The sequence below is a fragment of the Pongo pygmaeus genome, chromosome 2, assembly GCF_028885625.2.
Source record: "Pongo pygmaeus isolate AG05252 chromosome 2, NHGRI_mPonPyg2-v2.0_pri, whole genome shotgun sequence".
Lineage (NCBI taxonomy): Eukaryota > Metazoa > Chordata > Mammalia > Primates > Hominidae > Pongo > Pongo pygmaeus.
In genome coordinates, this window is record NC_085930.1 from 54,638,456 (window position 1) to 54,660,492 (window position 22,037).

General features: G+C 37.2%; 1 protein-coding gene across 2 annotated transcripts in view; it reads left to right on the forward strand.

The window, feature by feature from the left end:
- The window catches only part of EAF2 (ELL associated factor 2), a 55,636-nt gene that overhangs the window by 24,247 nt on the left and 9,352 nt on the right, over positions 1-22,037 (forward strand). The window contains exons 5-6 of one of the 2 annotated variants that reach the window (XM_063662606.1): positions 12,614-12,865; positions 13,066-13,121. In XM_063662606.1, the coding sequence (XP_063518676.1) occupies positions 12,614-12,865; positions 13,066-13,121 (308 nt within the window). Of the gene's footprint in view, positions 1-12,613; positions 12,866-13,065; positions 13,122-22,037 lie in introns of those variants that run through there. The other variant, XM_054481085.2, reaches the window with a different exon arrangement.

Sequence of the window (22,037 nt, forward strand, 5' to 3'; positions counted from 1 at the left end):
GCACGTTGATTTTGTATCCTGAGACTTTGCTGAAGTTGCTTATCAGCTTAAGGAGATTTGGGGCTGAGATGATGGGGTTTACTAAATACACAATCATGTCATCTGCAAACAGGGACAATTTGACTTCCTCTTTTCCTAATTGAATACCCTTTGTTTCTTTCTCCTGCCTGATTGCCCTGGCCAGAACTTCCAACACTATGTTGAATAGGAGTGGTGAAAGAGGGCATCCCTATCTTGTGCCAGTTTTCAAAGGGAATGCTTCCAGTTTTTGCCCATTCAGTATGATATTGGCTGTGGGTTTGTCATAAATAGCTCTTATTATTTTGAGATACGTTCCATCAATACCTAGTTTATTGAGAGTTTTTAGCATGAAGGGCTGTTGAATTTTGTCAAAGGCCTTTTCTGTATCTATTGAGATAATCAGGTGGTTTTTGTCATTGGTTCTGTTTATGTGATGGATTACATTTATTGATTGGCATATGTTGAACCAGCCTTGCATCCCAGGGATGAAGCCGAGTTGATCATGAGGGATAAGCTTTTTGATGTGCTGCTGGATTCAGTTTGCCAGTATTTTATTGAGGATTTTTGCATTGGTGTTCACCAGGGATACTGGTCTAAAATTCCCTTTTTTTGTTGTGTCTCTGCCAGGCTTTGGTATCAGGATGATGCTGGCCTCATAAAATGAGTTAGGGAGGATTCTGTCTTTTTCTATTGATTGGAATAGTTTCAGAAGGAATGGTACCAGCTCCTCTTTCTACTTCTGGTAGAATTCGGCTGTGAATCCATCTGGTCCTGGCCTTTTTTTGGTTGGTAGGCTATTAATTGTTGCCTCAATTTCAGAGCCTGTATTGGTCTATTCAGGGATTCAATTTCTTCCTGGTTTAGTCTTGGGAGGGTGTATGTGTCCAGGAATTTATCCATTTCTTCTAGATTTTCTAGTTTATTTGCGTAGAGGTGTTTGTAGTATTCTCTGATGGTAGTTTGTATTTCTGTGGGATCAGTGGTGATATCCCGTTTATCATTTGTTATTGTATCTATTTGATTCTTCTCTTTCTTCTTTATTAGTCTTGCTAGTGGTCTATCAATTTTGTTGATCTTTTCAAAAACCAGCTCCTGGATTCATTGATTTTTTGAAGGGTTTTTTTATGTCTCTATCTCCTTTAGTTCTGCTCTGATCTTAGTTATTTCTTGCCTTCTGCTAGCTTTTGAATTTGTTTGCTCTTGCTTCTTTAGTTCTTTTAATGGTGATGTTAGGGTGTCAATTTTAGGTCTTTCCTGCTTTCTCTTGTGGGCATTTAGTGCTATAAATTTCCCTCTACACACTGCTTTAAATGTGTCCCAGAGATTCTGGTATGTTGTGTCTTTTTTCTCATTGGTTTCAAAGGACATCTTTATTTCTGCCTTCATTTTGTTATGTACCCAGTAGTCATTCAGGAGCAGGTTGTTCAGTTTCCATGTAGTTGTGCGTTTTGAGTGAGTTTCTTAATCCTGAGTTCTAATTTGATTGCACTGTGGTCTGAGAGACAGTTTGTTGTGATTTCTATTCTTTTATATTTGCTGAGGAGAGCTTTACTTCCAACTATGTGGTCAATTTTGGAATAAGTGTGATGTGGTGCTGAGAAGAATGTATATTCTGTTGATTTGGGGTGGAGAGTTCTGTAGATGTTTATTAGGTCCGCTTGGTGCAGAGCTGAGTTCATATCCTGTATATCCTTGTTAACCTTCTGTCTCATTGATCTGTCTAATATTGACAGTGGGGTGTTAAAGTCTCCCATTATTATTGTTTGGGAGTCTAAGTCTCTTTGTATGTCTCTAAGGACTTGCTTTATGAATCTGGGTTCTCCTGTACTGGGTGCATATATATTTAGGATAGTTAGGTCTTCTTGTTGAATTGATCCCTTTCCATTATGTAATGGCCTTCCTTGTCTCTTTTGATCTTTGTTGGTTTAACGTCTGTTTTGTCAGAAAATAGTATTCCAACCCCAGCTTTTTTTTTGTTTTCCATTTGCATGATAGATCTTCCTCCATCCCTTTATTTTGAGCCTATGTGTGTCTCTGCATGTGAGATGTGTCTCCTGAATACAGCACACTGATGGGTCTTGACTCTTTATCCAATTTGCCAGTCTGTGTCTTTTAATTGGAGCATTTAACTTATTTACATTTAAGGTTAATATTGTTATGTGTGAATTTGATCCTGTCATTATGATGTTGGCTGGTTATTTTGCTCGTTAGTTCATGTAGTTTCTTCCTAGCATCAATGGTCTTTACAATTTGGCATGTTTTTGTAGTGGCTGGTACCAGTTGTTCCTTTCCATGTTTAGTGCTTCCTTCAGGAGCTCTTTTAGGGCAGGCCTGGTGGTGAGAAAATCTCTCAGCATTTGCTTGTCTGTAAAGGATTTTATTTCTCCTTCACTTATGAATTAGTTTGGCTGGGTATGAAATTCTGGGTTGAAAATTCTTTTCTTTAAGAATGTTGAATATTGGCCCCCATGCTCTTCTGGCTTGTAGAGTTTCTGCCGAGAGATCTGCTGTTAGTCTGATGGGCTTCCCTTTGTGGGTAACCCGACATTTCTCTCTGGCTGCCTTTAACATTTTTTCCTTCATTTCAACGTTGGTGAATCTGACAATTATGTTTCTTGGAGTTGCTCTTCTCGAGGAGTATCTTTGTGGTGTTCTCTGTATTTCCTGAATTTGAATGTTGGTCTGTGTTGCTAGGTTGGGGAAGTTCTCTTGGATAATATCCTGAAGAGTGTTTTCCAACTTGGTTCCATTCTCCCTGTCACTTTGAGGTACACTAATCAAACGTAGATTTGGTCTTTTCACATTGTCCCATATTCCTGGAGGCTTTGTTCATTTCTTTTTACTCTTTTTACTCTAAACTTCTCTTCTCACTTCATTTCATTCATTTGATCTTCAATCACTGAAACCCTTTCTTCCACTTGATCTAATTGGCTACTGAAGCTTGTGGAAGCATCACGTAGTTCTCGTGCCATGGTTTTCAGCTTCATCAGGTCATTTAAGGTCTTCTCTAAGCTGTTTATTCTAGTTAGCCATTCATCTAGTCTTTTTTCAAGGTTTTTAGCTTCTTTGTGATGGGTTCGAACATCCTCCTTTAGCTGGGAGAAGTTTGTTATCACCGATCGTCTGAAGACTTCTTCTCTCTACTCGTCAAAGTCATTTGGCCCCTACTGGGAGGTGTCTCCCAGTTAGGCTACTCGGGGGTCAGGGACCCACTTGAGGAGGAAGTCTGTCCGTTCTCAGATCTCGAAGTCTGTGCTGGGAGAACCACTACTCTCTTCAAAGCTGTCAGACAGGGATGTTTAAGTCTGCAGAAGTTTCTGCTGCCTTTTGTTCAGCTATGCCCTGCCCCCAGAGGTGGAGTCTACAGATGCAGGCAGGCCTCTTTGAGCTGCGGTGGGCTCCACCTGGTTCAAGCTTCCAGGCTGCTTTGTTTACCTACTCAAGTCTCAGCAATGGCGAGATGCCCCTCCCTCAGCCTCCCTGCCACCTTGCAGTTTGATCTCAGACTGCTGTGCTAGCAGTGAATGAGGCTCTGTGGGCATGGGACCCTCCGAGCCAGGTGCAGGATATAATCACCTGGTTTGCCGTTTGCTAAGACCATTGGAAAAGCACAGTATTAGGGGTGGGAGTGTCCCGATTTTCCAGGTACTGTCTGTCACAGCTTCCCTTTGCTAGGAAAGGGAATTCCCCGACCCCTTGCACTTCCCAGGTGAGGCAATGCCCTGCCCTGCTTCAGCTCACACTCCGTGGGCTGCACCCACTGTCCAACAAGCCCCAGTGGGACGAACTCAGTACCTCAGTTGGAAATGCAGAAATCACCCATCTTCTGCATGGCTCACAGTGGGAGCTGTAGACTGGAGCTGTTCTTATTCAGCCATCTTGGAACCTCCCCTTGTATCATTTTAAATTACTATTCAGGGTAAAAAAAAAATGACTCTTTAGATATATATAACTAGAGTTTTCTTCTTTTTGGCAATTGTGATGACTCAAATTCAATTCCTCACAGCATCTTCCTGTCAAAATTTTTTATGTATGGCCAAACTGTAGATATTTAAGATGTCACCAATTCCATAGGGAAATGGGGAAATATAGTAAGCAGAATAAGCAGGCAACTTTTTCTGAATTGCTGCTTACTTCTCAGAAGGGAGGTATTTTTGGGGAAGTACATACAGTCCTTTTGTAAGTAAGAAAACTTAAATCTCCTTTTTTTTTCTAGCTGCAGTGTGGGTTATCGATGTTGTAGTAATTGTGGCTGCAGTGAGACCCTGGTCACTAAAGTATATTTGCTTCTACACTTTGCCTTCTTAAAATTTTCACATAGCTGTCCAATTTCAGTGTTCCCTTCTAAGCCCAGTAGAGTATTCATTCTCTAATCGATTAGTAGCTCCTATGCAAACAATAAAAAAGACAAGTCCAGAACGCTTGGCGATACAATGGGTCTTGAATTTTATTTTTTTTTTACACCATGCCTGCTTCCAAATCGATTTGAATTACGATGTCTTTTTATATATGAATACAATAAAATATTGGTACAGAAAATCAAGATATTGAAGGGGAAGAGAAGGCAAATTTGCTAATCATTAACACATTAAATTGCTGGGTGTGGTGGTGCACACCTATAATCCCAGCACTTTGGGAGGACAAGGCAGATGGATCACTTGAGCTCAGGAGTTTGAGACCAGCCTGGGCAACATGGTAAAACCCAATCTCTACAAAAAAATACAAAATTAGCTGGGTGTGGTGGTGTATGCCTGTAGTCCCAGCTACTTGGGAGGCTAAGCTGGGAGGATTACTTGAGCATGGGGAGGTCAAGCCTGCAGTGAGCCGTGATTGTGCCACTGCATTCCAGCCTGGGTGACAGAGTGAGACTGCCTCAAAAAAATAAAAATAAAAATAAAAATAATAATAATTTAGCTCTGAGCTTCTAATCACCAAGACATAAGGGAGACACAAGCAGCATATGTTGTATTATCTGATAGGTTACAAAGAATCAGACTTCTTCCTGTTACTAAATTCTAAAAGGAATTCATCATATGGAACCTTTTTCTAGGGAGCATTAAACTTTATATAGTATTCTCAACAGTAATTTTACAGTACAAGTAGAAGTTCTTCCATGTGGTAGTTTTTTAATAGAGGCCTTAATAAAAGCATTGTATCAAAGCATAACTCAGGGAAAAGAACGTTGTAGAGGAGGCAAGGCACAGTGGCTCATGCCTATAATTCCAGCACTTTGGGGTCCCAAGGTGGGAGGATCATTTGAGCCAAGGAGTTCGAGAACAGCCTAGGCAACATGGTGAAACCTCACCTCAATTAAAAAATTGTAAAAATTAAAAGTTAAAAAAAGAAAGTCGTAGAGGATAAGTTAACATGATCTCCAACCATAAAGCTTTCTATTTCTAACATGAGAATGGAACTTCATTTACCTTGAGATATTTGTATAACATATTCCTTAGATTGCATTCTATAAAATATTTTCTTGACCCTACTGTGCCACTGACTACTGTTAAAATGGTTGAATCACCTTTTCAAGCTTATGTCTGGCAGTTGTACTAATATTTTTGTAGCTTAAATTTTACACTTACATCTTTGAGCTATCTAGAATTGAGTTTGAGAGATAAAATAGAGACTAGGTGCAGTGGCTCACACCTGTAATCCCAGCACTTTAGGAGGCCGAGGTGGGAGGGTCTTTTGAGGCCAGGAGTTTAAGATAGCAGGACCCCATCTCTATAAAAAAATATATTTTTTTAAAAAAAGAAATAAGACGGATCTAAAATTCTACTCCCCTACCCAGAGACAACTCACAGCTGGGAGTACCAGCAAATAGGAAGATACCGCAGTGAGTGACTGCATTCCTCAAAGTGTTCTCCTTGTATGCCTGGCCTAAGGTTCCCTTCCTCCATCAGAGACACTCTATGGCCAGAAGGTCCCTGCAAGTAGAATTCTACCATAATAAGCATTCAGCCTGGGAAGACTGTTTATACCACTCTACCTCCCAGACCTGCCCCCCTGCCCTATTAACCTAAGAATCTTCTCTCTCATCTAAAGACATCTTGAGACTGGATCGCACCAATAAAGGGAATCCTGCCACAACAAACACTTTGCTAGGAAGCACTTTCCTTTCCTCCACCCCTCCAAACAGGGGAGCCAATCACAACAAAAAATTGCCTGGCTCAGGAAGCACCCTTTATCCCAGGCAAGAGACTCCCTTTCCCCACCTATACGCACCACATCTCCTTGCCTGGTGAAGTCCCTTCTTTCCTTCACGTAGCACCAGCAGGGATCATCAGGGACCCCAGCTGCTGGAGATTTAGTTAAGAAGACCAAGACAATACTGTAAGAACTCTGAAAACGAGATTGTCATTTAAACCACAGCCCACAACAGTAGGCAAGAATATGCATACTAAACCTAAACAGAGTGATTGCCTACTAAAATTAAAAATTTGAATAAGATATAGATCTCCCCTAGCATAAAAACTAAGATATCCAAGATATAATAGAAAATTACCTGTCATGGCTGGGTGCGGTGGCTCACATCTGTAATCCCAGAACTTTGGGAGGCCAAGGCGAGCAGATCACTTGAGGTCAGGAGTTTGAGACCAGCCTGGCCAACGTGGTGAAACCCTGTCTCTACTAAAATACAAAAATTAGCTGGGTGTGGTGGCACGCACCTATAATTCCAGCTACTTGGGAGGCTGAGGCAGGAGAATTGCTTGAACCCAGGAGGTGGAGGTTGCAGTGAGCCAAGATTGTGCCACTGCGCTCCAGCCTGGGCGACAGAGCAAAACTCCATTTAAAAAAAAAAAAAAAGAAAAAGAAAAAGAAAATAAAATTACCTGTCGTACCATAATTTGTGATTCAGGAGAATCACATGAATGAGAAAAGACAATCAACTGATACCAACACGAAGATGAATCAAATGTTAGAATTATCTGACAATGATCTTTAAACAACTATCACGAATATCGTTCAGTTATACATTCCCTTGAAACAAATGAAAAAAAAAATAGAAAATCACATTAAATAAATAGAAGTTTTAAGTAAGAATCAAATGGAAATTATAGAACTGACAAATACAATAACAACAAAAATACTCACTGGATGGGCTCAGTGCTAGGGAGTGGATAGAATCAGTTTACTTGTGGATGTATAGAATCCACTCAACTTGAAAATAGAAAATAGACTGAAATAAGATGAGCATGTCCCCAAGAATCTGTGGAAGAATGATAAAATATCCAATATTTGTGTCATTGGAGTCTCAAAGAAAAGGTAGAGCAGGGTTAAAAGAGTGTTTAAAGAAATATGTGCAAAAACTTCCCAAGTTTTATGAAAGACATAAACCCATAGATGTAAAAACCTGAACAAACCCCAAATAGGATAAACCCAAAGAAATTGATGCCAAGGTACATCATAATGAAACATCTGAAAACTAAAGGCAAAGAGAAAAGGGTTGAAAGCAAGAAAGAAATGACATATTACCTATGAAAGAATACCATTCAGTTAACATCCGATTTCTCATCTGAAGCCATGGAGCCCAGAAAGGAGTGGCATAATATATTTCAAGTGCTAGAAGAAAAAAAATGTTAAGTGTGAATTCTATATCTACCGAAATGATTCTTCAATAATGAAGGGCAAATAGCCTGCTTCAGAAAGGAAAACTGAAAGAATTTGTTCCTAGGAAACTATCCTTAAATATTGGCTATATAAAGTCATTCAGACAGAAGAGAAACGTTAAATGAAGGAATCTTAGAGTATCAGGAAGAGAGAAACAACAACAGAAAGAGCAAACATATCAATAAGTACAATTGATTATGGTTTTCCTCATGACTTTTCTAAATCATATGTGATGACTGAAACAAAAATGATAATACCTCTGATTCCCAAAATAATGATATTTCAAAGTGGATATGAGGTTTACTTAGAATGGGAATGCATTGACAAGTCAGGTATGTATATTGAAAAACCCAAACCAACCACTAAGAAAAATAAACAAAATGATACCTTTTAAAACTTTATAAATTAATTGAGATGGCATTCTAAAATGTTTCAAGTAACCTACAGAAAGGCAAGACAAGCAAAACAGAGAAATGAAATACAGAGGAAGCAAACAGAAAACAAATAACAAATTGACACACTTAAACCCTAACATATATCAATAATTACTTTAAACATATATCGTCTAAATAAGCCAATTAAAACGCAGATATTGGCAGACTGTATAAAAAGCACACCCAACTATATGCTGTTTATAAGAAATTAATGAAATATGTAGCTTGAAAGTAAAAGTATAGAAAATATATACCATTTAAACATTAATTTTAAAAAGCACAAACATGTGGCCGTATTAATATCAGATAAAGATGACTTAAGAGCAAAATAGGCCGGGCGCAGTGGCTCACGCCTGTGATCCCAGCACTTTGGGAGGCCGAGGCAGGCAGATCACTTGAGGTCAGGAGTTCGTGACCAGCCTGGCCAACATGGTGAAACCCCATCCCTACTAAAAATACAAAAATTAGCCAAGCACGGTGGCACGCACCTTAATCCCAGCCACTCAGGAAGCTGAGGCAGGAGAATCGCTTGAACTTGGGAGGCGGAGGTTGCAGTGAGCTGAGATCACGCCACTGCACTGCAGCTTGGGTGACAGAGTGAGACTCCATCTCAAAAGAAAAAAAAAGGCAAAATAAATTACTACAAAGAGGTACATTAATAATGATTAAAGTATTAATTTACCAGAAAGACATAAATGTGTATACATCTAACAACTGAACTGAACTGAGAAAAACATGAAGCAAAAACTGATAGAACTGAAAAGAGAAATCTGCAAATCCACAATTATGCCTGGGTATTTCAACACTCTGCTCTCAGCAACTAATAGAACTACTAGACAGAAAATCAGCACATATATAGGAGATCTGAGTAACACGATCAACCAACATGATGTAATTGACAGATATGTAACATGCCACACAACAGCAGAATACACATTTTGTTTCAAGTGCCCATGGAATATTTACTAAGACAGACCATATCCTGGGCCATAAAACAAATCTCAATAGATTTATAGAGACTGAAGTCATACAGACTATGTATCTGACCATAATGGATTCAAACTAAAAATCAATAACAGACAACAGGAGAAATCTCTAAACACTTGAAAATTAAACAACACATTTCTAAAAGATCCATGGGTTAAAGAAGAATCATCAAAGGAAATTAAAAATACATGCAGCTAAATGTATTAAGTAAACATAGCATGCCAAAATATGTGTAATGCAACTAAAGAAGTTCTGAGAGGGAAATTTATGGCACTAAATGCTTACATTAGAAGTGAGGAAAGTTATCATATTAATTAATTTAAGTCCCTTTTTTAGGAAACTAGAAAAAGAAAAGCAGATTAAACCCAAAGCAAGCAAAAAGAGACAAATAATGAAAATAAGAAGTGATATCAATGAAATTGAAAACAATAGAGAAAATTAATGAAACAAAAAGGCAGTCATCAGAGAACACTGTTGATAAACTTCTAGTAAGATTGATAAAAATGAAAAGACAGAAGGCACAAATTACGAATATCAGGAATGTAAAGTACAACTTCTATCTATAATCAGGAAAGTAATGAATTTACTACAGATCCAGTAGCCATTAAAAGTATTATAAAGAAATGGTAGGCTGGGTGCGGTGGTTCACACCTGTAATCCCAACACTTTCGGAGGCCAAGGCAAGAGGATTGCTTGAGCCCAGGAATTTGAGACCAGCCTAGGCAATACAGAGTCTCTACAAAAAAAATTTTTTTTTTAGATTACTCAGGCAGTCAGGCATGGTGGTGTGCACCTGAGTAGTCCCAGCTACTCAGGAGGCTGAGGTGAGCGGATTGCTTGAGCCCAAGAGGTTGAGGCTGCAGTGACCCATAATTGTGCCACTGCACTCCAGCCTGGGTGACAGAGCAAGACCCTATCTAAAAAGAAAAGAAAAGAAATATTATAGCTTTGTGCTCATAAATTTGACAGTTTAGAGGAAATGGACTAGTTCCTCAAAAGCTAAAAACTGCCAAAACTCAACCAAGGTGAAGTAAGCAACTTGAATAGTTCTATCAATATTAAATAAATTAAATTAGTAATTAAAAAGCACTCCCCCAAAAAATAGCCAGACCAAGAAGTCTACCAAACATTTAAAGAGAATTAACACTGACATTACACAATCTCTTCTGGAAAAAGGAATAGGAAGGAATATTTCTAAGCTCATTTATGAGGCCGGTATTACCCCCAATACCCAAACCAGATAAAGACAGTACAAGAAAAGGAAAACTATGAACCAATATCTCTGATGAACTTAAACTAAAAAATTATCAATGAAATATTAGCAAATTGAATCCAACATTGTGTAACAATAATTACACAACATGAACAAGACAACATTCCTATTCTCACATATATTTAGGGGTATGGATGAGGGTGAGAGGGAGGGTAGGGAAGATACAAGCAGTAAACAAATAAGTATCCAAATGAATTTCAGAAATAAGTGTCTTGAAGAGAATTAAACTAAGCAATGGGGATTGGAAAATGGAGAGGAAGGAACCTTTTGAGAAGGGTACACTTAAACCGATTCAAGAAGGAGCCAGCCTTTCAGAGATCTAGAATCTTCTCAAGAGACACCATTAATGAAATGAAAAGCCTAGCTACAGACTTGGGGGAACCTGGAAGAAATATTCACAAATGCCAAAAGTGTGACAAAGGGCTCATAGCCAGAAGAATTAGCTATAAAGAACTCTTACAAATCAGTAAGAAAAAGACAAACAAATATAAAAATGGACAAAAGATTCGAACAGCCTTTTCAAAAAAGATATTCAAATGGCCAGTAAGCATATAAAAAAACACTGCTTCATATTATCACATCAAAGAAATGAAAATTAAAACTACAAGAAGATACCATTGTACACCCATCAGACTCACTATACCAAGTGTGTGTGTGCCCTAGTGAGGGAAGATATGAAGCATCTGTGACTCATACCTTGCTGGTTGGAGTGTAAAATCAGTTTGAAAACTGGGAGTTTTTAATGAAATTAGACCTATGCCTATCGTGACTTGGCAATTTCTCTCTTTCTACCTAAGAGAATGTGTATATAAGTTCAAAAGGACTTGTAAAGGAATTTTCATAACAACTTTATTAATAATATCCAAAACTGAAAACAACCCAAATATCCATAAATAGAAAATGGGTAACTAACTTGTGGTATATTTATATAATATAATATAATATTATAGCAGTAGAGAAGAATAGGCTACAGATTAATTCAGTAACATGAGTAAATATAAAAACATTATGTTGAAAGAAGGCAGACCAAAAAGTACATGCTGAGTGAATCTATTTGTATGAAGTTCAAGAATAGACAAAAATCTTTGGTAATAAAAGTCAAAATGGTGATTAGTGACTGGAAAAGAGCATAGGAGAATATTCATGGGGATGGAAATATTCTATATCTTGATCTCAGTGGTAGATATACAGGGTTTATACATGCTAAAATTTATCTAGCTGTACATTTTACTTTATGGAAATTATGTATTAAACAAACAAATAAACAAACAAAAGATCTAGGTGAAGAATATACCAGGCAGAGGAAACAGCTAGTACGAAGAACATAGCCTGGAAATGGATTTAATGTGGTCAAATAATAGAAAGCCAGTGTATCTATAATAGGGAGATTGAGGAAGTGGGCTAAAAATTACCAGTTAACTTAATGTAGCAGTGTACTAAGATTATATCAAATGTCAATGTGTTAACTGAGTGTATTATTCACTTAGAATTTTTTGGTTTAAAAAATTTTGTTCAACTATTTGACATTTGTATCATATAGGAAAATATTGACTTGAAAGAGAGTAGATTTGCCTCCACTCATAAATAACTGACAACTTTTGACATTTCTGGATCTTCATTCCCTCATTTATAAAATTATGAAGTTGTTCTAAATGGTAGCTGAAGACCTTCCCAACTATAATTTTTCTGTGTGTCTAGAACTTGAAAAATGCTAAACAAAAGACGACATCATTATTATTCTTTTTATCTACAGAAATATTTATAGCCAAAGTTATAATAGGAACTGGCTTTTCAAAAATACTTAGAATATTTTAAATGCTTATTAAGGGAGTGGGGGGAAACCTATAGATGCTTCATCAAAATGTTCTCTAGGAAAACCAGGAAAAGAATGACGTTCATCTGTTACATTATCACATTATATTATATGTATTTAAAGGAATAAAAAATAGTCAGAAGACAGTTTCTGCCAAAATAGATTTTAATTTTTATACTTTTTCACAGTATTTACTTTATATTTGCATTACCTGTATATTTAAGTACAATGGTTTAAATAAATGTGGAATTTAGATTTAGACCTTGTCTATCCCTTTTAGTTTCTGTAATCCAATCATTGAAGTATGGCTTGATAGTAGAAGAGTTTTGTTTTTTAATAAAATGCTTTAAGTACTGTAAATGTATGTTTGATTTTAGTTTCAACAGTTTCTTAAAAACTAATACATTCAATTTTTATTATATTTATTTAGCATTTTTTATTTAACCTATCTATTCATTTCTGTCTTATTTTCAGAACTGAAGGCAGAAGCTAGTCTAATGGACCAGATGAGTAGTTGTGATAGTTCATCAGATTCCAAAAGTTCATCATCTTCAAGTAGTGAGGATAGTTCTAGTGACTCAGAAGATGAAGACTGCAAATCCTCTACTTCTGATACAGGGAATTGTGTCTCAGGACATCCTGCCATGACACAGTACAGGATTCCTGATATAGATGCCAGTCATAATAGATTTCGAGACAACAGTGGCCTTCTGATGCATACTTTAAGTAAGTATACATAAACACAGGCAATTGGAAAAGTAAGAATTTATAGTGAAGCCGTATTGATTGTGACCTAATATTTGGATAAAGAAAAAGATTCCTATTTTATGCATTTGATACTATTAACAATTACATTTTTATTGAATTATGGTTTTCTTTTGAATCTGCCACATAATGCCTTCTTGGTTTTTCTCCCATCTCTCTAGATAATCTTTCCTCTCACTCCTTTTCAAGTTTATATGATCCTCTGCTCAGTCATTAAAGTTGGAGTTTCACAAGGCTTACTTTTGGGTTCTTTTTTTCTTTTCATTCTACAATTTCTCCCTAAATAACCTCCTCCATGTTTCTGTTGCAGTCAATACTTAAGTATAGGTAACTTGCAAATTTATATCTCTGATTCAAACCTCTAGGCTTTAGACACATGTTTAACATCATCTCCCATCATCTCATCACCTTCAAATTTACTTTGTCCAAAACCAACTCATAATCAATCTTTGGCTCACTGTGTTACCTCTTAGTGAAGGTAGCATACATCTAATTATGCGAATCATAAGTCTAATTATTTTCAATGGCTGAAGTTCTTCCTCTTTACAGTGTAGCCACTCCTTCATCAAGTCCTATTTGTTTTGCCTCCTCTATATTTCTCAAAGTCATCTGCTTCTCTGCATCTCCACCACTATCACAGTAGTTCAACCTATTATTTCTTGCCTTATCTACTACAATGACCTAACTGGTTCACCCCTTTATGTAGTCAAGCCCATTTTTGATCCATTATGTATATTGTAGCCATATTGATTTTTTTTCACAATTCTAATACAATTTGTCGTCTCTTCTGCTTTATACTTTTTAATAGCTCGTAATTTCTTTTAATATAGAGGCAAAACACCTTAACATAATGGTCTTGATTTTTCTTTTCTAACAACATGTGCTTTCTTTTTGCCGCTATATTCAAATACTTTCACTCACATCAGGACCCTTACTCATGCTGTCCATTCAGCCAGAAACACTTTCTTCTTTTCACATAATTTTTTCTCCTTTAGATTATAGTTCAAAGTTACTTCCTCTAGGAAGTCTTCTTCACCTTTCTGACAAGCTCCTATCTTTTATAGACCTTTAGAATATCAGATATGTCTTCTTTATATCAATTGTTTGACAGTTGTAAATTTACATTAATTTGTGTGATTTGCTCTCTTTCTCTAGAGTATAATGTTCCATGAGAACAAGGACCTTGTTTGTTTTTGCTTATCATTGAATTCTAGCACTTAGCACATGGTACTTGACACATAATAGATGCTCAGCAAATACTTTTTAATAAAGGCATGCAGGTTGGTATTACCCAGGGAGAATGGAATTTTCTGTATATTTAAAATTAATCTCACTATGTTTATTAATAATGAAAAAATAAGCAGCTAGGAAAGACTGACTAGCTTTAGACTAACAATAGAACTAAAGAAGGGAGAAGCCAAGACTGAGAGGCAGAGAATTGGTAAAACTATGGGTTAATTAGGGACCAGCAAAGACATTTTGAATTTCCAGTTATTTAGTGTTATTCTTGATTTGGGAAGTAACACTGGAATATCTGATTTTTTGAATGGCCAAGAGAACATGAAGAAAACTCAGCTTGGTTGTACTAAATGAGAATCTGAGTAAACGCTAGGAAAAATTTTCCAGAAATTAGTAAGTTCTATAGTAAATTGAGCACATGTCTAGGAATCAGCATATCTGTATTATATTCCTGACTTCCTTATCACTTATTAGCTATGTAACTAATAACACTACACTTAACTTTCTTGTAACTTCAGTTTCCTCATTGAAAGTGGAGGTCACAATGCCTTGTAGAACTTTGAAGGGGTTCAGGATATTTTATATTTTAGAATTTCTTTTTAAATCTAGAATAGTTTTTTAGTAAAACATGGCATAGTGAATTTATGTTTTTAAAACCCCTTCTGTGCCAAACAAATAGGAACAATGGATAAAGTATTAAAAGGTAAAACCCAGACATGGCCAGAATCAAATATAAGATAAACATCTCCAAAGAGAAGAACTGGACTATAAACACAAAACAGTGGGCTTAGTGGAGCTGAAGCCATTGGATCTGAGTTCAAAAGAAGGTGATATTGGTAAGGATCTTGGTACTTTCAGGGAAAGGTATAATAATATAATGAGAACTTTTAGGGAAACTTTTAGGGAAATAATCAGAACTTTCAGGGAAAGATATAATAATATAATGAGAACTTTTAGGGAAAGTTTTAGGGAAATAATCAGAACTTTCAGGGACAGGTATAATAATATAATCACAACTTTTAATAGTTTTAATAGTTTAAAAGTTCTGATTCAGTGACCCTGAGTCATACTTTCTATTTGAAGCTAGAGAATGTGTGTTGTTGAGGGGTAGTGGGGAAAGGGAGAGAGGGTTGATAGAGGTGGGGATAAATAATAAAAGGAGACTGGAAGAAATAGCCAATTAATAAAAGAGATTGGAAGAAACAGACATTTACATATTGAGTGAGGCTACTGTGTTTTAGAAGGTGTGGGCATAGGGTCTGTAGAACCTTGATATCCATTGACTCCTTGAAGGGATCTAGCATATCTCTAATATACCCAGAGGATAACAACTCCAAATGTGATTATGAAACCTGTTTCTGGTAATGGAGCTCAGAGGACTAGGTGGAGGGAACTACAAAACCCTGTCAGAGTGGTGTGAGGATAGAGAAAAACAGAAATTTTCCACTCAAAATGAGCAAACTTAATTCTAAAACAGAAGAAAAAAGTCTAATGCTAAGAAAGTCAGCCAACAAAATTAACAGAGCAGGGATTCTTTCCAAATGAAAATCTTTTTACAGAGCAATTAAGACAAAGACATTTAAATAAGTATGCTAAAAACATTCAAAGAGATAAATGAAGATACAGCTTTTAAAAGAATGATAAAACAAAGCCAGGAAGAAATGAAACAAATCTAATAGATTATAAAGAAGAATAAATTAGACTGGTCATTGACATTTTTAAAAAACCAATAAATGAGAAAAACTGTAGACTGGTTACAGTTGACGAATAAATTGGTGAAATAGAAGATAATACTGAGGAACTATCCCAGAACACAATACAAGAGAGAGAGAAAAATAAAGTGGGAGACCAGCTTAGAGATAGAAAAGATTGAGAAGACTGAACATTACACAATAGGAAGTCCAAGAAGGAATGGAGGAGATAGTATAAAAACTTAATCCTGAGAATTTTCCAGAATTGAAGAAACCCATGAATTGTTACTTCAGCTAATAAGCAGGATAAATAAAAATAAATCTAGACCTCAAAACATGATAGTGAAACTACAGAACATCAAGGATGAAATAACCTTAAAAACTACAGAGAAGACAAACTACGAAAGAATAGGCTGACAGCAGACACTCTTAGCTAGATAGGTAAGCCAAAAGATAGTGGGGGAAATATCTTTCAAGTGTTGAAGGAAAATAATTCTAGCTAGAATTTTATACCCAAACACAATGTCATTCAAGAGTAAAATAATTTTCAGGCACACAAAAACAGCTTATTGTCTGTAGAATTTAACAAATGTATTATTAACAGACATATTATATATGTTATATATATATTTCAGCAGAAAGAAAAGTGAAAACAGAAGGAAAGTGTGGAATATGAGAAACAGTAGTGAACAAAAAAATAGATAAAATGTCAGGAAATTTGATTAACCTTTGACTGTAAAGATAACAAGTCTGTTTTAGATGTTTGTACATTTGTAAAATGTTTTTTGAAGATTAAAGCTAAAACTCTAGACAATAGTTGCTGAGAGAGTATTCAATTAGTAGTTTAAGTATGCTAAGATCCATGTCGTGTTAGGAGAATAGAAACACTGAATCTGACTTTATTAGATAAATTTGTAGTTAGTTATGTATCCTAAAATGTTAAGGGTACCATTTAATTAATAAATACAATCTATAGTTTCCACATCATCAGTGGGAAAACCAGGGAACTTAGAAAACTTTATCTAGTAGAAAGCAGAGAAGGAGAAGTGAAAGAAAGTGATTGATCAATGCAAAACAGAAAATATGAAGTAGAAATAACTCTCAATATATCAGTAATAACAAAAGCAAAGCATTATATCCACCTAATAAGAAACAGATTATCAGATTAGATTTTTAAAAATGCCATATGCTGATTATAACAAATTGTCTAAAAACCATATGGAAAATAAAGAGATAGAAAAAAAGATGCTAGCTAAGTAGTAATTATAACAAAAATCTGGATCATCAATATCAGAAATAATAGACTTTAAGGCAAAATGTACTCCTAGAGATAAAGGGACTTGATAAATTATGAGAAAAGGTTCAGTTCACCTGGAAGATAAACAATTCTGAATTTGTATGCATGTAATATCTTCACTATGTATGTGTGTGTGTGCGTGTGTGTGTGTGTGTGTGTGTATAAAACATAACAGAAGTAGTAGAAGTTGACAAGTCTATTTTAGTGGGAGAGTTTATGAATCTGTAATCAAGCAGAAAAAATTTAGTAAGGGTATGAAATCTGTAAATACATAATAGACATACCTGTTCTAATAGTGAATACATAGAATCCTACAATCCAAAAATGCAAAGCGAGTGGTCATATTTAAGGTACATATGAAACATTTACAGAAATTTACCTCTTACTAGGACAAAGGCAATAACAGATTTCAAAGAATTCATTTTTTTAATGAACATATTATGATTATAATATGATGAAAATATAAATAAATAAAAATTAATTTAAAATAAGTTTAGACCTAAATTTCTTTTTTTTATTATTATTATTATACTTTAAGTTTTAGGATACATGTGCATAATGTGCAGGTTAGTTTTTTCGAATTCTGTGAAGAAAGTCATTGGTAGCTTGATGGGGATGGCATTGAATCTATAAATTACCTTGGGCAGTATGGCCATTTTCACGATATTGATTCTTCCTACCCATGAGCATGGAATGTTCTTCCATTTCTTTGTATCCTCTTTTATTTCATTGAGCAGTGGTTTGTAGTTCTCCTCGAAGAGGTCTTTCACATCCCTTGTGAGTTGGATTCCTAGGTATTTTATTCTCTTTGAAGCAATTGTGAATGGGAGTTCACTCATGATTTGGCTCTCTGTTTGTCTGTTATCGGTGTATAAGAATGCTTGTGATTTTTGTACATTGATTTTGTATCCTGAGACTTTGCTGAAGTTACATATCAGCTTAAGGAGATTTTGGGCTGAGACAATGGGGTTTTCTAGATATACAATCATGTCGTCTGCAAACAGGGACCATTTGACTTCCTCTTTTCCTAATTGAATACCCTTTATTTCCTTCTCCTGCCTAATTGCCCTGGCCAGAACTTCCAACACTATGTTGAAAAGGAGTGGTGAGAGAGGGCATCCCTGTCTTGTGCCAGTTTTCAAACGGAATGCTTCCAGTTTTTGCCCATTCAGTATGATATTGGCTGTGGGTTTGTCATAGATAGCTCTTATTATTTTGAGATATGTCCCATCAATACCTAATTTATTGAGAGGTTTTAGCATGAAGGGTTGTTGAATTTTGTCAAAGGCCTTTTCTGCATCTATTGAGATAATCATGTGGTTTTTGTCTTTGGTTCTGTTTATATGCTGGATTACATTTATTGATTTGCGTATATTGAACCAGCCTTGCATCCCAGGGATGAAGCCCACTTCATCATGGTGGATAAGCTTTTTGATGTTATGCTGGATTCGGTTTGCCAGTATTTTATTGAGGATTTTTGCATCAATGTTCATCAAGGATATTGGTCTAAAATTCTCTTTTTTTGTTGTGTCTCTGCCAGGCTTTGGTATCAGGATGATGCTGGCCTCATAAAATGAGTTAGGGAGGATTCCCTCTTTTTCTATTGATTGGAATACTTTCAGAAGGAATGGTACCAGTTCCTCCTTGTACCTCTGATAGAATTCAGCTGTGAATCCATCTGGTCCTGGACTCTTTTTGGTTGGTAAGCTATTGATTATTGCCACAATTTCAGAGCCTGTTATTGGTCTATTCAGAGATTCAACTTCTTCCTGGTTTAGTCTTGGGAGAGTGTATGTGTCCAGGAATTTATCCATTTCTTCTAGATTTTCTAGTTTGTTTGCGTAGAGGTCTTTGTAGTATTCTCTGATGGTAGTTTGTATTTCTGTGGGATCGGTGGTGATATCCCCTTTATCATTTTTTATTGCGTCTATTTGATTCTTCTCTCTTTTTTTCTTTATTAGTCTTGCTAGCGGTCTATCAGTTTTGTTGATCTTTTCAAAAAACCAGCTCCTGGATTCATTAATTTTGTGAAGGGTTTTTTGTGTCTCTATTTCCTTTAGTTCTGCTCTGATTTTAGTTATTTCTTGCCTTCTGCTAGCTTTTGAATGTGTTTGCTATTGCTTTTCTAGTTCTTTTAATTGTGATGTTAGGGTGTCAATTTTGGATCTTTCCTGCTTTCTCTTGTGGGCATTTAGTGCTATAAATTTCCCTCTACACACTGCTTTGAATGTGTCCCAGAGATTCTGGTACATTGTGTCTTTGTTCTCGTTGGTTTCAAAGAACATCTTTATTTCTGCCTTCATTTCATTATGTACCCAGTAGTCATTCAGGAGCAGGTTGTTCAGTTTCCATGTAGTTGAGCGGTTTTGAGTGAGTTTCTTAATCCTGAGTTCTAGTTTGATTGCACTGTGGTCTGAGAGACAGTTTGTTATAATTTCTGTTCCTTTACATTTGCTGAGGAGAGCTTTACTTCCAACTATGTGGTCAATTTTGGAATAGGTGTGGTGTGGTACTAAAAAAATGTATAGTCTGTTGATTTGGGGTGGAGAGTTCTGTAGATGTCTATTAGGTCTGCTTGGTGCACAGCTGAGTTGAATTCCTGGGTATCCTTGTTAACTTTCTGTCTCATTGATCTGTCTAATGTTGACAGTGGGGTGTTAAAGTCTCCCATTATTGTTGTGTGGGAGTCTAAGTCTCTTTGTAGGTCACTCAGGACTTGCTTTATGAATCTGGGTGCTCCTGTATTGGGTGCATATATATTTAGGATAGTTAGCTCTTCTTGTTGAATTGATCCCTTTACCATTATGTAATGGCCTTCTTTGTCTCTTTTGATCTTTGTTGGTTTAAAGTCTGTTTTATCACAGACTAGGATTGCCACCTCTGCCTTTTTTTGTTTTCTATTTGCTTGGTAGATCTTCCTCCATCCTTTTATTTTGAGCCTATGTGTGTCTCTGCACGTGAGATGGGTTTCCTGAATACAGCACACTGATGGGTCTTGACTCTTTATCCAATTTGCCAGTCTGTGTCTTTTAATTGGAGCATTTAGTCCATTTACATTTAAAGTTAATATTGTTATGTGTGAATTTGATCCTGTCATTATGATGTTAGCTGGTTATTTTGCTCGTTAGTTGATGCAGTTTCTTCCTAGTCTCGATGGTCTTTACATTTTGGCATGATTTTGCAGTGGCTGGTACTGGTTGTGCCTTTCCATGTTTAGTGCTTCCTTCAGGAGCTCTTTTAGGGCAGGCCTGGTGGTGACAAAATCTCCCAGCATTTATTTCTCCTTCACTTATGAAGCTTAGTTTGGCAGGATATGAAATTCTGGGTTGAAAATTTTTTTCTTTAAGAATGTTGAATATCGGCCCCTACTCTCTTCTGGCTTGTAGAGTTTCTGCCGAGAGATCCGCTGTTAGTCTGATGGGCTTCCCTTTGTGGGTAACCCGACCTTTCTCTCTGGCTGCCCTTAACATTTTTTCCTTCATTTCAACTTTGGTGAATCTGACAATTATGTGTCTTGGAGTTGCCCTTCTCGAGGAGTATCTTTGTGGTGTTCTCTGTATTTCCTGAATCTGAATGTTGGCCTGCCTTGCTAGATTGGGGAAGTTCTCCCGGATAATATTCTGCTGAGTGTTTTCCAACTTGGTTCCATTCTCCTCGTCACTTTCAGGTACACCAATCAGACGTAGATTTGGTCTTTTCTCATAGTGCCACATTTCTTGGAGGCTTAGTTCATTTCTTTTTATTCTTTTTTCTCTAAACTTCCCTTCTCACTTCATTTCATTCATTTCATCTTCCATCACTGATACCCTTTCTTCCAGTTGGTCGCATCGGCTCCTGAGGCTTCTGCAGTCTTCGTGTAGTTCTCGAGCCTTGGCTTTCAGCTCCATCAGCTGCTTTAAGCGCTTCTCTGTATTGGTTATTCTAGTTATACATTCGTCTAAAGTTTTTTCGAAGTTTTCAACTTCTTTGCCTTTGGTTTGAATTTCCTCCTGTAACTCGGAGTAGTTTGATTGTCTGAAGCCTTCTCTCAACTTGTCAAAGTCATTCTCCGTCCAGCTTTGTTCCATTGCTGGTGAGGAACTGCGTTCCTTTGGAGGAGGAGAGGTGCTCTGCTTTTTAGAGTTTCCAGTTTTTCTGCTCTGTTTTTTCCCCATCTTTGTGGTTTTATCTACTTTTGGTCTTTGATGATGGTGTTGTACAGATGGGTTTTTAGTGTGGGTGTCCTTTCTGTTTGTTAGTTTTCCTTCTAACAGACAGGATCCTCAGCTGCAGGTCTGTTGGAGTTTGCTAGAGGTCCACTCCAGACCCTGTTTGCCTGGGTATCAGCAGCAGTGTCTGCAGAACCGCGGATTTTTGTGATCTGCGAATGCTGCTGTCTGATCTTTCCTCTGGAAGTTTTGTCTCAGAGGAGTACCCGGCCGTGTGAGGTGTCAGTCAGCCCCTATTGGGGGGTGCCTCCCAGTTAGGCTGCTCGGGGGTCAGGGGTCAGGGACCCACTTGAGGAGGCAGTCTGCCCGTTCTCAGATCTCCAGCTGCTTGCTGGGAGAACCACTGCTCTCCTCAAAGCTGTCAGACAGGGCCATTTAAGACTGCGGAGGTTACTGCTGTCTTTTTGTTTGTCTGTGCCCTGCCCCCAGAGGTGGAGCCTACAGAGGCAGGCAGGCCTCCTTGAGCTGTGGTTGGCTCCACCCAGTTCAAACTTCCCAGCTGCTTTTTTTACCTAAGCGAGCCTGGGCAATGGCGGGCGCCCCTCCCCCAGCCTCGCTGCCACCTTGCAGTTTGATCTCAGACTGCTGTGCTAGCAATCAGGGAGACTGTGTGGGTGTAGGACCCTCTGAGCCACGACGTGCGGGCTATAATCTCCTGGTGCGCCGTTTCCTAAGCCCGTCGGAAAAGCACAGTATTC